The sequence below is a fragment of the Schistocerca cancellata genome, chromosome 2 (genome assembly GCF_023864275.1).
Source record: "Schistocerca cancellata isolate TAMUIC-IGC-003103 chromosome 2, iqSchCanc2.1, whole genome shotgun sequence".
Classification (NCBI taxonomy): Eukaryota; Metazoa; Arthropoda; class Insecta; order Orthoptera; family Acrididae; genus Schistocerca; species Schistocerca cancellata.
The window spans coordinates 393,658,103-393,676,643 of NC_064627.1; the positions used below are offsets into that span (position 1 = coordinate 393,658,103).

The 18,541-nt window shown below is 39.2% G+C and overlaps 1 protein-coding gene across 2 annotated transcripts in view; it reads left to right on the forward strand.

Annotated features, from left to right (window-relative positions):
- Positions 1–18,243, forward strand: part of LOC126161808 (uncharacterized) — a 49,961-nt gene extending 31,718 nt beyond the window's left edge. The window contains exons 7-8 of one of the 2 annotated variants that reach the window (XM_049917900.1): positions 16,982–17,096; positions 17,231–18,243. In XM_049917900.1, the coding sequence (XP_049773857.1) occupies positions 16,982–17,096; positions 17,231–17,370 (255 nt within the window). In that variant the 3' untranslated portion in view covers positions 17,371–18,243. The remainder of the gene's footprint in view (positions 1–16,981; positions 17,097–17,230) is intronic. The other variant, XM_049917901.1, reaches the window with a different exon arrangement.
- The last annotated feature ends 298 nt before the right edge of the window (positions 18,244–18,541 follow it).

Consider the following 18,541-nt stretch of genomic DNA (forward strand, 5'->3'; position numbering starts at 1 on the left):
CCATACAAACTTGTTTCACTGCTACTCATACTGTAGATACCATTACCCAGAATGTTGGTGTTGGAGGAGGACTAGGAGATCTCTATAGCCATTTACCTGAGTGCGTGTCACTATCTGAAGCTTTTGTATAGCTTTAATGGTGCAACAGCTTCAACATAGTTCATTTAGCTTCATTGCTCTGTAGTAACAGAGAACTAAAAGCTACATTTGCTTTTACAATGTTATTATTCTTCCAGTTAAAAAGAGTAAAATTGAAACGGAAACACTTTAGAGCAGTTACAGGGAAGAACTTTTAAAAATTCAGTTTCAGATCTGGTGATCCAAGAAAGATCCCTTGAAGTCATTGGTAAAACACAATAGGCCATTTATAAACTAAAACATTTATTTTAAAACCTGAAAAGTATGGACAATATCGGAAAACCCATCAAAAGTCCAAAGTATAGCCAACACAACACAACACAACAAACGAAGATGTTCTGTAACATCAGTCGACAACCTTCAAAGATAAAAGTACTTTAACGAATACAGCTGTCAGACTTCTTGATTTGTAAGCCCAAAAAACAACCAACACCATCCTCAGTGACCCACAAACATTCAGCCAACTGTTCAACAGATTTAGCTGTTGCATCAGTAGAGCCCACAACCAATCCATCACACAACAGTAGTGCCAGACCCTCACTATAGAACACACATGGATCCGAACATCTCTCCCATAAATCATGTTTACTAAGATATGTAACAAGAAATTTGTACCTGCACTATAAGGTTTGCTTTAAACCCTACAGACTCTTCAGTAATTGACATCTAAATTTCCTGCTTCAAATTACCATTGACAATCAATGTCTTTACATCATATTGCCTTATATACCAATCACGGTGAATTGCAACACTCAGCAGAACTCTCAGCTTTGCAAATCTTGCTGCAGGGCTAAATGTATCAATGTAATATATTCCAAATCATAGTATTTATCCTTTTGCCACCAATTAAGCCTTGTGTATCAAACTGCTTCCTTATGTACATTTAATTTTATAGCAAAATCCCTTTGATTTTTGATCACCCTGTTTGTTTTAGTTGTAAAAACTAATTCTTATGTTTTATTTTTCTTCTGTGAATTCTTTTTTCTCCATTGCTTTCTTCAGAATTTTCCATCTCACTTCTTATTTATAATTCCATGGAATCTCACAGAGAACCACTATTCTTGGTTAATGTGTTGAATCCTCACAGAAACATGAGGGTTTCTCCAAATTTCGCCATTGACATAAATTGTGGATTACTTGAAGTTCATTTCTTGCTTCAGAATTGCTCTCCTTCAGTGTCATACAAATGGTCGCTAACATTTTCATTGCTTATTACTACATCTTGATTCGTACAGCCATGTTAACTGTCCTCCTCAAAATCAACATTAAGAGAGGTTCGTTTTCTGCAACATCTTCCTTTCCATATATATCTGACATATCGAGAAGCCTTTTAGACTGTTAGTCAGAGGTTTCTATAATTGTTTGCAGTTGAATTTTACATATCTGCATACACAGGTACACCTTTTTCAGAAAAATGAACATGAAACCCACAGTCATCATAACCTACCATGTATCCTTTCAAAGATTTAACATCACACTTCAGCATTACGTGGGAATCCAGCCTTATTCTATCCTCAAGAAATCTCAGAGTTTTACCATTAATTTTTGTGAGATCAGTTTGATTCAGTGTGTGTTATTACAACCTGAGCCAGAGTTGTGTTCTTATCAGGAGTTTGAATGAATAGTGGGGGTTAATGATCCTGTAAAGTGCTGGGGCACTAAGAAATATCATTGAATTAACAGACATTTATTGGTGAGAATTTTACAATCCCTCCCTCTTCTTACCGGCACTGCCTAGCATCGACTGTTAGTGTTTGCCCTGCTCGAAAGCGTGAGGTGCCATGTCAGTGCCTAGGGAGGAACTTGCTGAGCACAGGTCCCCCTACAGACGGTGCCGTGGCTCCCGTCACGGGAGGTTGCAGTGGCTGTGCATCCCTGCAACCTGGCATGGATGTGGACATTCGTCAGGGCCTCAGTGCTCTTGTAGAATGAAGCTGCATTTAGGCTGAGTCCCAGAAACCTGTATGCTTCTGTTGTCTTCTGTTATTCAAGTGGAAGATCCGTCAGAAACACAATGGACAGCCCAAGTGGCAGTCCCAGCATTCAGCTGACAAGGTGGTACTTGTAGTGCCCCAACAATGGTGAAAGACACACCCAGTGTCTTAAGTTGAACAGCTTGCAGATGGAGAGATTGGTTCTTCATCCACAGAAGATTGGCCCGGTCCCCACTCTGTCACCGTTGTGACCACTAGGACTGCAACTTGCAAATCGGAAACCTCTTCCTTGGCTTGAGAGCTGTGGGTTTGCAGCAGTGGACTCCAGATCAGATGCATCTGGTAGACACTTGTTGAATTCACCAGAGCATCATGCAACTTAAGGGGAGATGGAAGGCAATTTTTATCCCTATCTGCCAATGCTGTTTTACCCTTTGAATAGGTTCACTTTTCAAAAGAACTGTAAGTGATAAAACAAGGAAATTTTTACTTAAAGTTCATTTCTTGCATGAAAGGGAAGCAGTGGTTGGGAAGGGAGTGAGACAGAGTTGTAGCTTCTCCCCGATATTATTCAATCTGTATATTGAGCAAGCAGTAAAGGAAACAAAAGAAAAATTCTGAATAGGTATTAAAATCCATGGAGAAGAACTAAAAACCTTGAGGTTCGCTGATGACATTGTAATTCTGTCAGAGACAGCAAAGGACTTGGAAGAGCAGTTGAACGGAATGGACAGTGTCTTGAAAGGAGGGGAGCAACATGACTGATAATGGTCGAAGTGGTTCAAATGGCTCTGAGCACTATGCGACATAACTTCTGAGATCATCAGTCGCCTAGAACTTAGAACTAATTAAACCTAACTAACCTAAGGACATCACACACATCCATGCCACAGGCAGGATTTGAACCTGCGACCGTAGCGGACGCTCGGCTCCAGACTGTAGCGCCTAGAACCGCACGGCCATGGTCGAAGTAGAGGAGATATAAAATGTAGACTGGCAATGGCAAGGAAAGCGTTTCTGAAGAAGAGAAATTTGTTAGCATCGAGTATAGAGTTAAGTGTCAGGAAATCGTTTCTGAAAGTATTTGTATGGAGTGTAGCCATCTGTGAAAGTGAAACATGGACGATAAATAGTTTAGACAAGAAGAGAATAGAAGCTTTCGAAATGTGGTGCTACAGAAGAATGCTGAAGATTATATGGGTAGATCATATGACTAATGAGGAGGAACTGAAGAGAATTGGAGAGAAGAGAAATTTGTGGCACAACTTGACTAGAAGAAGGGATCGGTTGGTAGGACATGTTCTGAGGCATCGATGGATCACCAATTTAGTATTGGAGGGCAGCGTGGAGGGTAAAAATCGTAGAGGGAGACCAAGAGATGAATACACTTAACAGATTCAGAAGGATGTAGGTTGCAGTAGGTACTGGGAGATGAAGAATCTTGCACAGGATAGAGTAGCATGGAGAGCTGAATCAAACCAGTCTCAGGACTGAAGACCACAACAACAACGACATAGCTCTATGACAATTACTGCCCATACACTGACACTGAAGCTATCGTAGAGTGGTAGAAGGTCAAATGAGCAAATACAAAATGCACACTAGCATCAAGAAAAGACAGGGAACCAATGAAGAAATTGCCGCAATATCGAGTATGTCAGTGGGGTTTGATAACTAATCCATACAAGCCAAAAGGAAGAACAGAAAAAAAACTTAGATACCAGGGTCAACACCAAGCAATAGGGATGACATCACCAGTGAATCTGAAGGTAAAGTTTCCACAAAAAAAAAAAAAAAAAAAAAAAAAAAAAAAATTGTTTATTTATGTAGGCCAAGTCAAACCCTTCAGTGGAGTGGTGGGTGCTCTGCCAACAGATTCCAAAACAACACGTGGTATGCAATAAAGACTTTAGGAAGGTGAAGAAGTAGTAGTAGTAGTTAAAACTACACAGGATTCACGTAACATACCATATACCCCTGCTGTTGTCCTGAGACTAGTTTGATGCAGCTCTCCATGCTACTCTATCCTGTGCAAACTTCATCATCTCCCAGTACCTACTGCAACCTACCAATTTCTCTAATCCGTTTTGTGAATTTATTCACTGATTTGTCATTGGCATCTAATTTAAGCGACCTAAGTTTCACAATCTCGAAAGAGGGTGGTGTCTTTCTACCGTATACAAACTCATAACGTGAAAAGCCTGTACTACTTTGTGATTTTGAATTATATACTGATAGTACATATTGTGAATATGTATCCCAGTTATCATGTTCACTATTCACATAATGGTTTATCTTAGAAATTGTATGGTAAACCAGTTCAGTATGGTGATTTGCTTGTGGATGGAAAGGACTAGTGCATAGGTTTTGGATACAAAGCAGGCAACACAATGCTTCATAAAATTTGTACTCTGATCTGTAATTATAGTATCAAGAACACCATATGTTAGTATTCAAAATTAAACAGTGGAAAATCCAGGATGGAATGTAACGTTAAACTATGAAAAGGATAGTTGCTACTCACCATACAGTGCAGTAGCCAGTACAGCCATTATCGGAAATAGACTACACACACACACACACACACACACACACACACACACACACACACACGAGAACAGAATCTGTTGGGGCCAGTTTGGGCCACTGGCTAAAAGCTCGCTTTCTGACGGTGTTTTAGTTCTGCCTATCTGTGATTCAGCAGCTCTACTATATGGTGAGTAGCAACTATTCATTTTATAAAAATATTAGTATCCAATTATTAAGCATCACATTTACAAGTTTTGTTGCTTGCTGATCCGGAATTACTACAATTGCCATGAACTGGGAAAAATGATCTATAATCATTAGAATGTACTTGTTACCAGCTGCTGTTGTTTTAAAAGGTCCAAGAATATCTAAACCAAGCATTTCAAAATGCTTTGTCACTTCCTGTAACCTTTGCAGTGGGGTATGTATTGGTGACTTAAATTTGCTCCTGACGTGGATGGCACACAGTCTTTCACATATTAGTCAACATCTTGCTTTCTGGTTCTCCATGAAACTTTCCTGCTGCACTTCTGTCTGTTGTCCTTTGGCTTATGCACTACCTCATAATTAAACTCACTTAATTTCAATGCCCACTGTTTTAATCCACAGGAAGGACCTTTCAGTCACAGGAGCCACTTCCCAATGGAAGTATGATCAGTGACTACATTTGTCCATACAAGTAACAATGAAAGTAGGTAACACCATAAATAACGTCCGCCCTGGTAGCTGAGTGGTCAGCGCAATAGAATGTCAATCCGAAGGGCCCGGGTTTGAACCCCGGCTGGGTCGGAGATTTTCTCCACTCAGGGACTGGGTGTTGTGTTCTCCTAATCATCATCATTTCATCCCCATCAATGCGCAAGTCACCGAAGTGGCGTCAAATCGAAAGACTTGCACCTGGCGAACGGTCTACCCAATGGAAGGCCCTAGTCACACGACATTTACATTTTACCATAAATAACAATTAACATCTCTTTCTACTGCTGACTAGTTGTTCTGCTTTATTCAACTGTCCTAATGCATAAGCCACTGGGTGTTCCGTATTATCCCTGATTTGGCTCAAAACGCATCCCATTGCCCTATTGCTTGCATCGCAGAATAGGATGAACTCTTGTTTGAAGATAGGAAATACAAATACAGGCCTATATACTAAAGCATGCTTTTATTTCTTGAATGTGACTTGCCACACTACTGACCACTCAAATTTAGCTCCTTTTCTTAATAGATGTTTCAAAAGCTTGGCAATTCGTGCAAAATCTCTTACGAATTTCCTACAGTTATTAGAGAGACCAAAACAGATTTTAAGTGTTTTGTGGTCTGTGGTGGTACAAAGTCACGAACTGTTGATATTAAATGTAGAGGAGTCTTTATTTGTTCCTTACTAATTATTTGTCCTAGAAAGTTTACTTCTGTTTGAATGAAATGACTCTTCCCAGCACTAAGAGTTTAGCATGCTGCCGTATTCAAGGGGAGCCGGAACGATCCATCTCCTCCACGTTAATTTTAGCAAATAGAAGGAACATTTTTTCTAAAACAGTTAAACATTTTGCTCTGAAATTTGGACTACATGTTCAGTGAATATTTCTCTACAAAGTTATAATGCCACATTAAGAAATATTTATTGGTTTTTGTTTTACAATTTTTTAAAACAGATGCTTATTTTTTCTCTAACATTTTGCAGTTTTTCTTCTATAATGCTTGAATTATATAATATTTTTTTTACAATAAAAATGAAGGAAAAGAAGTAAACAGTATTGTGTATAAACTTCATTGATATACTGTTAGCAGTTTTTGAGAAAGTATTCCTCAAAGATGAAAATTTTAAAGTTTACGAGAAACGGCTTCCCAAGTTTTTTTATACATTCCTGCCCCATATGATGGATTATCAGCATCCTCTTCTTTTTCCAGTGTTAGTTTCCTTTTCACTGGTCTTTTCTTTCATTTTGCTGCATGTTGTAGGCTTTTGTCTCTTCTTCCTGCACCTCTTAGTCTTTCTTCATCAATTAGGCGCATTGTGGAAACGTTTCAGCACATCACATTTGATAATGTTTCCTTCATTGTTTGTTGCCACTGCATCCTACACTCCAAAGTGCAATGTTTTTCTCTGGAAATCCTAATCCAAATTAAATAATTTACATTTTAATTTGGATTTTGTGTTTTCCGATGTAAACACTTTTCCAATAAACTTGGCTGTGATAAATCTCATATAGGCTTAATTACATCAATTACAGCATTTGGCAAACTATTTTTATGGGCATATTCCTTTCCTGATTGGTATTTACACCATGAGTCATCACCTGTGGGGCACAGTGCATCTTGTGGGTGCTCATTTGTTGATGCAGTATAAAAAAGTAATGTCCATACTGCTCTCCTCATATGCTCAATGCTTCTTGTATTTTGCCTAATTGCACACCCATAATATCTCTGCAATCTATCAATAGCTTCCTCTGTCAATCTTCCTCTTCCTCCAAGGGTCTGACATCACTAAGCTTCTGGGATCCTAATGTCTGCTTTAGTTTGCGCAAGTGAGCCTCCATGCACTTCTGCACATGTCCAATGCACTCCTGTTTTTTAATGTGAATTTCATTGCCAAAAGGTTTGAGTTCCTCTACAGCTTTATGTTCCTTAGAATCACCATCTCCTAGATAGTTAGTGTATCGTACATTATACCACTCCTGTGATCTGGAAAAAATTGCTTTCACTCCCTCTGCTTCCATCGCTCCACTCGTGCCGTGAAAATTTGCTTCACAACTTTCACTATGTTCGTCCTTGGTATTGCCGTTACATCTACAATGTTTTGAGATAATAGCAACATCAGTTACTTTGCAACAGTCTCCTCTGGTAACTGTCACTACTCCATTTAGAGATTTATGACCTCTATGTTGTCATGATTCATCTACAGCAACAGTTAAATCTCTACAATACCCATTATCTGTTACAGCTTCTTCAACTGCTTTCTTCATTATTTCTTGAGCACTATCTTCAGCAGAAAATCCCACCAATTTATTATAAAATCCAAACTTGGTTGGTGGTTTTGGCAAGTTCATAATTCCATGTAACATTGTCCCTGCAGCACTGCCCTTGCCAATGCAATGCAAGCCATACACTTTGCAGCAACAAAAAACACACTTAGGATTCACTTAGAAGGGTGAAACTTGATTTGCTTTATTCAGAAAACTCCAAATAATTTTATAATCAAAGAAACCAAGAAACGTTAATTTTGTCATTTTCTTCGTTCTGGCTCCCTTTAAGGACTTCTTCCAGTTGTTTCACATTTTTTCCATATTCTTTGCAAATACAGTTATGTCATCAAGATATACCCTGCATTTCCTAGGCTACAATCCATGAAGTGGTCCATCTGAGGGTCCCCAAAATGTATCCTGTGCATTTTTTAGTCCATATGGCATTCTGTGATAATGATAATGTTCACATGGTGTGGAAAAAGCTGTCTGGCTGGTCTTCTGGAACTGCTTCAAGCTGGTGGTAGCCACTCTTCAAATCCGTAGTCAAAAAAGTATTTGCGTTGACCCAGATTGTCAGCTGTCCCCATGACGTTTGCGATGGGATATGCATTGCTGACAGTTTCTGCATTGGAGAAACAAAAACCGCAACAGAGCCTATATTTTTTGGTACCATCCGATGACTTTTGGGCACATTGACCATGTTTGGACTCCAGGGACTATCACTTTCCTCAGTGATTCCATCAGCCAACTGGTGTTCAGTGAATTCCACCATTAGTGATTGTTAATTGCTTTGGAACCCTGTATGGTTTCTTACGCACTAGGGCATTGCATCCTTAGAGTGTCCCATGCTTTGTAATCAGTGTTGCTGGTAACGGACCCACTACATTGAAGAAATCGAAGAACCCAAGCAGTAAAGCTTCCACGTCTTCCCTATCTTTCCATTGCAAATGTTTATCACATAGTGCAGAATTGTTAATGATATGCTTGTAGCTGCACTTGTCACTCAGCCTGTCATTGTATCCTTCTTCCAAGACACTCAAACTGGCAATCGTTAGGCCCATTGGTAGACTCACCTCGTCCATGCCAAAATGGTCTATACCTGCAGGAACCATAAATATTCTGTCTGTATGTGAAACTTGTTCTAAGGTCTTGCACATCGTACAGTGCGACTTACCTAACTCTTTCATTTACAGAATTATTTAATTGGATAGATAGAAAATCTACTCACCAAGTGGTGGCAGAACATACACATAAGACTGTTGTAATTGGGAAGCTTTTGGAGCCAGTGGCTCCTCCTTCAGGCAGAAGGGTTGAAGACGAAGGAAAAGGACTGAAGAGGTCTAGGAAAAGAGGTAGATTTTGGGAAAGTCACCCAGTACTGTGGATCAGTGGAGACTCACCGTAAAGAATGAGAAAGAAAGTCAGTCTCCCCTAACCTGCGGCTCTGGGTGACTGCACCAGTGGAGACTCACCATACACGACGAGAAGGAAAGTAAGTCTCCCCTAATCTGTGGCTCTGGGTGACTTCCCCAATATCTACCCCTTTTGCTAGACCTCTCCAGTCTTACTCCATCACCCTTTTTCCTTCCCCTTCAACCCTTATGCCTGAAGGAGGAGCCACTGGCTCCGAAAGCTTGCCAATTTCAGCAATCTTTTATGTGTGTGTTCTGCCACTGCTTGGTGAGGAGATTTTTTATCTATCCAATTAAATAATTTTACCTATCTCTTTATTGCACATCAGTGGTTCTACCAATCACAACTCTGAACAATTTTCCTGTACCTGCTGATAGATTATCCTGCAAATTAACCTTTAGTGCACATGTACAGGTTTATCTGGTACTGCCTACATGACAGGCACACCTTGGTACATTGTTTCACTAGCGGTCTTCTCCCCTAATGGAAACAAAGTTTCATAAAGTTCAATCATAGGGCGCAAAGGATTAATTTTTGTGCAATGTTTATTAAAAAAAAGAGTCTGAGAATTGCACAGAGCTCTCACCAGCATGTGGTAATACCTCCATATGCTTCTTAAACTTTCCAGCCCCAATGCTGAAAGTGAGCAGTATTGTCCCAAAGGATTCTACCTCAATGTTACCCATTTCACGTAACCTACATCATGGAGACTGAAGTTTCTTCCTACCTAAGTTGTCCATACAAACAATACTTCGGCACCTGTGTCAACCAAGAATTTATGTTCTGGTACAGGTAAAACCTGGTTCCTAAATCTCTGTCTTACCATTATATAATCTATCTGAAACTTGTCAGTATCTCCAGGCTTCTTCCATGTATACAACCTTCTTTTATGATTCTTGAACCAAGTGTTAGCTATGATTAAGTTGTGCTCTGTGCAAAATTTCACAGGAAAATTGTTCAGAGTTGTGATTGGTAGAACCACTGATGTGAAATAAAGAGATGGGTAAAATTATTTAATTGGATAGATAAAAAATCTACTCACCAAGCGGTGGCAGAAAATTTAAAAAGGGAAATGGATGGGTTAAAGTTGGATATAGTGGGAATTAGTGAAGTTCGGTGGCAGGAGGAACAAGACTTTTGGTCAGGTGAATACAGGGTTATAAATACAAAATCAAATAGGGGTGATGCAGGTGTAGGTTTAATAATGAATAAAACAATAGGGCCGCGGGTAAGCCTACTACAAACAGCACAGTGAATGCTTTGTTGTGGCCAAGATAGACACGAAGCCCACGCCTACGACAGTAGTACAAGTCTATATGCCAACTAGCTCTGCAGATGACAAAGAAATTGAAGAAATGTATGATGAAATAAAAGAAATTATTCAGATAGTGAAGGGAGATGAAAATTTAATAGTCATAGGAGACTGGAATTCGGTAGTAGGAAAAGGGAGAGAAGGAAACATAGTAGGTGAATATGGATTGGGGGTAAGAAATGAAAGGGGAGGCCGCCTGGTGGAATTTTACCAGAGCACAATTTAATCATAACTAACACTTGGTTCAAGAATCATAAAGGAAGGTTGTGTACATGGAAAAAGCCTGGAGATACTGACAGGTTTCAGATAGATTATATAATGGTAAGACAGAGATTTAGGAATCAGGTTTTAAATTGTAAGACATTTCCAGGGGCAGATGTGGACTCCGACCACTATCTAGTGGTTATGAACTGTAGATTAAAACTGAAGAAATTGCAAAAAGGTGGGAATTTAAGGAGATGGGACCTGGATAAACTGACTAAGCCAGTGGTTGTACAGAGTTTCGGGGAGAGCATAAGGGAACAATTGACAAGAATGTGGGAAAGAAGTACAGTAGAAGAAGAATGGGTAGCTTTGAGGGATGAAGTAGTGAAGGCAGCAGAGGATCAAGTTGGTAAAAAGACGAGGACGAGTAGAAATCCTTGGGTGACAGAAGAAATATTGAATTTAATTGACGAAAGGAGAAAATATAAAAATTGCAGTAAATGAAGCAGACAAAAAGGAATACAAATGTCTCAAAAATGAGATCGACAGGAAGTGCAAAATGGCTAAGCAGGCATGGCTAGAGGCCAAATGTAAGGATGTAGAGGCTTATCTCACTAGAGGTAAGATAGATACTGCCTACAGAAAAATTAGAGACCTTTGGAGAAAAGAGAACGACTTCTATGAATATCGAGAGCTCAGATGGAAAACCAGTCCTAAGCAAAGAAGGGAAAGCAGAGAGGTGGAAGGAGTATATAGAGGGTCTATACAAGGGCGATGTACTTGAGGACAATATTATGGAAATGCGAGAGAATGTAGATGAAGATGAAATGGGAGATACGATACTGCGTGAAGAGTTTGACGGAGCACTGAAAGACCTGAGTCGAAACAAGGCCCCAGGAGTAGACAACATTCCATTAGAACTACTGACAGCCTTGGGAGAACCAGTCCTGACAAAACTCTACCATCTGGTGAGCAAAATGTATGAGACAGGCGAAATACCCTCAGACTTCAAGAAGAATATAATAATTCCAATCCCAAAGAAAGCAGGCATCGACAGTTGTGAAAATTACCGAACTATCAGTTTAATAAGTCATGGCTGCAAAGTACTAATGCGAATTCTTTACAGACGAATGGAAAAACTCGTAGAAGCCAACCTTGGGGAAGATCGGTTTGGATTCCGTAGAAATGTTGGAACAAGTGTGTCAATACTGACCCTACGACTTATCTTAGAAAATAGATTAAGGAAAGAAAACCTACGTTTCTAGCATTTGTGGACTTAGAGAAAGCTTTTGACAATGTTGACTGGAATACTCTCCTTCAAATTCTGAAGGTGGGAGGGGTAAAATACAGGGAGCGAAAGGCTATTTACAATTTGTACAGAAACCAGATTGCAGTTATAAAAGTCGAGGGGCATGAAAGGGAAGCAGTGGTTGGGAAGGGAGTGAGACATGGTTGTAGCCTCTCCCCGATGTTGTTCAATCTGTATATTGAGCAAGCAGTAAAGGAAACTAAAGAAAAATTCGGAGTAAGTATTAAAATCCGTGGAGAAGAAATAAAAACTTTGAGGTTCGCCGATGAAATTGTAATTCTGTCAGAGACAGCAAAGGACTTTGAAGAGCAGTTGAACAGAATGGACAGTGTCTTGAAAGGAGGGTATAAGATGAACATCAACAAAAGCAAACCGAGGATAATGGAATGTAGTCGAATTAAGTTGGGTGATGCTGAGGGACTTAGATTAGGAAATGAGACACTTAAAATAGTAAAGGAGTTTTGCTATTTGGGGAGCAAAATAACTGATGATGGTCGAAGTAGAGAGGATATTAAATGTAGACTGGCTATGGCAAGGAAAGCGTTTCTGAAGAAGAGAAATTTGTTAACATTGAGCATAGATTTAAGAGTCAGGCAGTCTTTTCTGAAAGTATTTGTATGGAGTGTAGCCATGTATGGAAGTGAAACATGGACGATAACTAGTTAGGACAAGAAGAGAATAGAAGCTTTCGAAATGTGGTGCTTGTTGTATACATAGTTTCGCATAGTCAGCGCATACACAACTTTCCCAATAGAGCGCGCCCCGCTAAGCACAACACCGCAGGCGCAGCGCTCGCCCGTCTCTGCACTACGAGATGGCGTTATCTTAGAGATGGACCAAATTCTGCTTCCACCGATCAGCGTATTAATATGTAACGCAGCCAATGAGATTGCTGCTAACGTAGAACCTTTTCTCTTCGTGGATCACACTCGCGCAGTGATACCTGAACGCTCGAGGTATTATAACGAGTGTACAGACCTCCGATTAGTCTGTCTGCATTAGTCTGTAGTCAAGTTTCAGTCTGCACCTAATAAGATTACCATATTCCTGTACATAGCCATGAAGATAAATGTATAGACACTTTTGTCAAGCATCAGAGATATGTGAGAATAAAATTAACGTACCAAGATCAAAGGAACTTCAGATTATCAATTGTAAATAGCATCCAGAATCAAGTTAAGTAAATTCTATGCTTTTTATTATTTTAATAAATGTGTGTGAAAATTAATAAAGTACTGTTTAAAGTTGGTCACCGTCAATCTGCTACTCTAAGCGTGCAAGTGGCATTTCTATCGTCTGACCTAACGGCAGAAGATAAACACGCCACGATAAGACCACGAGACATATTGTTGACACTCGCTTACTTCGTTAGAGAGACAAGTCAAATAATCTGATGGTGTGTGTACTGAAGGTCTTACAGTACGCACATCACAGTGCTATAGAAGAATACTGAAGATTAGATGGGTAGATCACATAACTAATGAGAAGGTACTGAATAGGATTGGGGAGAAGAGGAGTTTGTGGCACAACTTGACCAGAAGAGGGGATCGGTTGGTAGGACATGTTCTGAGGCATCAAGGGATCACCAATTTAGTATTGGAGGGCAGCGTGGAGGGTAAAAATCGTAGAGGGAGACCAAGAGATGAATACACTAAGGATGTAGGCTGCAGTAGGTACTGAGAAATGAAGAATCTTGCACAGGATAGAGTAGCGTGGAGAGCTGAATCAAACCAGTCTCAGGACTGAATACAACAACAACATTCCCTACTGTGCCGATCAAGCAACAGTCTGCCTCTGCACTCATCCTTGCAGTGTACTGTTTTATTGGAAATGACCTTTGACAGTTAAGGCAGTCCCTTTTGCATTTGACTCAAGCTGCTTCTTATTGTAATTTATTGTTTTTGCAATTGCACAAATTATGTCCAACCTTACCACATTCATCACCCTTTGGTTGGCGACATTGCCTCTTCATGTGGTCTGCTGTCCACAGCTGTAGTATTTAATGTCTAGAGGAGAAAATACCTTGGTCACTCTTTCTTTGGGTTGCAATTTTGGTAGCGGAGGACAAATCCCTAGAATTCTTCATTCTTACCCTTCACAACATATGTGCTGAAATACCTCTCACAAACATGCCCGTGGCCCTAATCTTTGCTTCCTGCAAGGGAACTATCAGTCTCAGATCCTAGCATTGCCTGCAGTCAGTGCTGCAGACCCTTCGCAAGAGGATGCAGTCGGTGCGTCCTGCAGCCTGGTATGGTTGTGGATGCGTCAGAGCCTCAGCACTCTGGAAGAGTGAAGCTGCACTTAGATCGTCCCCATGTATTTGCATGCCCCTATTGTTGGTTGTTGAGATGGCATGTAGGCAGAAGCCCTAGCAGCAACATGGAGGACAGTCCAAGTGATGGTCCCAGCATGCAGCTTGTAAGGGTGGTGCATATATGGCCCCAGGGATGGTGACACAGGCTCCCAGTGTCTAAGTTGAACAGCTTGCAGGTGGGCAGATTGGTTCTTCATCCATGGAAGTTTGTCCTGGCCCTCATCCTCAGTCAGCTTTGTGATTGGCAGGATTGTGACCAGCAGATCGGAAGTCCCCTCCACGGGTGGATGGCTTTGGATTTGCAGAAGGGGACTCCAAGCTGGCAGCATTCACAAGAGCGTGGTTTCGTAGAGCTGGTCTTCCACCACAGGTGGAATGGCCTAACTCTGAGAACGAGCCTGAGCGGAGCAGAGGCAATGACATGATCTCCTCCCCCCACACCCTCTCCCAGTGCTCTTGTGACCAAATGTGCTCTCCTTTTCTGAGCCTGACAGCACTCTCAGCTGGTCAAGTGTTTAACTGCAGGTTTTCAGTGTGTTCCTTTATGTAATATTTGCATACTTGGTTCTTGTAACATCTCTGAGTGAAGTTACTACATTTAGCCGCATTACAATAGCACATTCTCTCTGTTCCACACTGTTGCCAGAGTGCTGAATCTCTCGCTCTGGTCTTCTCTCACAAAATCTGATGACGCGAGTTCCCAGCTTGTTTGTACTTCAGCCCTCCCAAGTTGAAATTTGGCTACGACACCATTCCATTGCTGACAGACTCACACCATTTTGAAATGTCCGTGTGATTTGTAACGAAATTTTTATTTCTGCACCAACTATTCCATTGTGCAACATTGTGTTGCAGGCAGAATTACTTCCTCCATAATACTTTTGGGAAGTGTTCAACAAACCAGAACCAAAAATGTTCTGCTGAGAAGTATGTAGTGCAGTCATTGAATTTTTCAGTCCAGTTTTGAGCCAGAAAATCTATGTATATCTTCATTATGGAACTCATTGGCAACATATGTACATAATTCTTTCACAGTAACTCCAGCTTTAGCCTTTGTCATTTTAATAAACAGAGTTGCAAAAAGTATAGTTTTGTGAAACTGGGAAAATCATTCTTAAAAACAGTAAAGTATTGATGACCTTGCAAATAATTTACTTTTATTTGTCCACAAACATCTGCATAAACTAATTCACCATGTTTAGTGGGATTCTACACTTTTCACCAAACTTGAGCCACTGATGTTTACCACCATATACACTCTCCTCACAAAAGCTGCTATCAATATGACTCATTTTATCATACAATCTTTGTATGATCAGTTTCAGGAACAACACAAGACTTTCCTTGACTAACAACCTTCGCAGCCAGACAATAAAGCTTGTTTCAACCACTGGATGCAGAAAAAGCAATTGCAATATTGTTTTTGAAAAATAAAAATGACTTGCCATTCTTTTAGTTATTTCATCTACTCTTTTTGTGCAGATTTCTTAACAGAAAATAAATTAAAATATCCACCTGACAAAACCAATTGTCTTCAAAATATTGCTCTGTCCATTGAAAACCTGTTCATAAATTCAACCCATATCAAATCTTTCAGTTTGTACATCTTTGGCACTGTCTATGTTAGAGTTTTAAATGGCTGATACATGGTGTACAAATAAATTTGATATGTTCCGTTTTGTTGTGTGAAGTGATGCTTCCCATTATTGACAGTGTACCACTCACCGCAGTAGAGTTTGTTTATATATACAGAAAAAATTGAAGTATCTCACCATTAAAACGTGAAGTATTTATGCAGCTGCAATATCTTGAACTTCCTATTGATGTTGTGCAAGTGGACAACAAAGCACATACCATTATTTTGCATATGCTGGGGCACTTGTTTGATCATGGCCCTTTTTCTTGCATAAAACTAACCAAATCTGCCATATAGTTTGTTGATAAGTGACCTACTTTGTCATGTGAAAAGCATTTTCTATCTTAATTCCTCGTATAATGAGATTTTTTTATATATCTGCTTCAGATGATGTAGTTCGATTGCACCTTTCTTGCTGTTCGTTCATCTTTGACATCATTGCTGCAGCAACACTTTCATCATTACATTCCGTTATTCACAACTCATAATTTAAACACTGTTTTTGTAATCTGCTCCGTCTATGCCCCACGCGCTATGTGAACATTATGGTTTCACTGCCAGTGTTATCAGAAATCATAACTGTGCACAAATAGCAAAAATATTGTATTAGCTTACGCATTGCCATGTTCTTGCAACCATTTTGTCATTTTCTATGTGAGGTAGTAATTAGAGCAAAAACAATTCTCCATGAACAAAGGAGTAAAAATAATCTTCACATGATAATGTGCAAATGAAAAGCTGGTTGCTGGCACTGACATATGACTGTCATTAGTGTTAACTAATAATGTACAAATCAATTTGATATGTTCCGTTTTGTTGTGTGAAGTGATGCTTCCCATTATTGACAGTGTACCACTCACCGCAGTAGAGTTTGTTTATATATACAGAAAAAATTGAAGTACCTCACCGTATTACAAATGTAGGGCAGATAGCCATGCAACATTCCATTTCACATATTGGCTAAAAATATTTATCATGTTTCTGTACTACTGAAATGTCAGATTATTTAATAACAACAATAGTAACAGTCTGTGTTTAGTATGTCAACACATGCATTAGCTTTTTTATGTTAGTTGTGCTTTATATTTAGGGTGCTTCTGTGAAGAAAATCTAGGGTTATTACAGATTTTTTAGAATGAGGCTAAATGGATGATAAAAATTAGCTTTACATATTATAATAAGTGTAAATATGCTGGTCATGATCAGTCGCATCCATTTTTCTGTAGCAGGGTCAGGGCTTTGCTGAAACCTTGGTTGGACCTGACAACTATTGGCCACAGGAAAATGGAACATTATTTGGAGGTTTCCTCAGAAATAGGCGACCAAATGCTGTACCTGAAGGTGGGTACATGTCTTTGCCTGTTATTATTTCATAGTAATGATTTTGTTATGTTTTTGTAAATATTCAGTGGTTGAAGGTGTTTTTATGTTCAAAACACATTAAATTCTTATAACGACGATTGGCATCATTTCAGAGAACAATGTTCAGCCGTCAGAAGAACAAGTCCAAACACTAGTTGAGATGGGATTTGAACGAACAAGAGTTCTGAGTGCTTTGCGAAGCGCGAACAATGACATCAACAGCGCAACAAATATTTTACTGCATGAATCGTAACATGTTTTTAGCAGTAAACAGGCCGGATGTGACTTGCTTCCAGAACCATTACTTGTCATCATCCATATAAGGTTTTAGATTGTTATTCACAAATTGAGCAGCAGTGAAAACTATTAATAAGTTAATTTATAGTTGTAATACTATCTTAAATGTTCTTGTTGCTCAACCATCAGTTGTCACATGATAATTGTCGTCTTGAAATGGTATAATGGTTGCAGAAATTTTTGTTTTTCTGTGCTCATTTACTCACACAAGTGACATCATTGAAAAGTAGAAATACTTACTGGAGGATTGAATGTTAGTATACTGCAGAAAATTTATTTTCAATTAAAACAAGAAATGGTCATCAGATTAGTGAAGATATTCTGCTATTTATGTGAAGTGTTTTACATTGTGTTAAATGGCATCTAATATGTATGATGTATTTAATGGACTTATTTGTGAAATGAGAACAAGATTTATGCCTGAAAACTTTTAGGAAAGAACAGGGAGATGGCAGTTTTTTTGTTCCTGTAAGTGGTACACATAGATACTTACATTTACTTTCTGTGTATTCTTTCCAATTTTTTATTTTGTGAGAAAAGTATTTTTTTTTTTCCAAGCCTGTGATAAACAGTAGATATATCTTTTAGTTTCAAATTTAGTTGATTACTAGAATCAATGTTTTTGATTAAATATCTGTGATCCGTCATTGAATGGTTGTACAGTATCTGTGGACATGTAAATCTTTGAAAGTGTGTGTGTGTGTGTGTGTGTGTGTGTGTGTGTGTGTGTGTGCACGTGCATGTGCGTGCATTTTATTACATAACAACTGTAATTTATCTGTTTGTTGTTGAATCTGTAACTGTCTAAATAAAATATGTGTTTTATTAAGGTCTTATATCTTCCATTAAAGGGCACCCAAGACACCTATCTTAAGATCTTCAGTAAACACTTATTGTGGAAATTTAAGTGCATTGGTTTAAGCACCAACACAGTTTGTGAGAAATAGTAGGGCTATCTGGAAAGCAACAACCAATTTCAAGTTGACTGACTCATGCAATATGCCATTGTACTTAGAGTTGCAATAACAAGAAAGGCACATTGCTTATCATCGGCCTAACTATAAGACAAGCAGGATGAATAACAAGTCTTTCCACATTATAGATGTGGTCCTATACTGAATTAAATC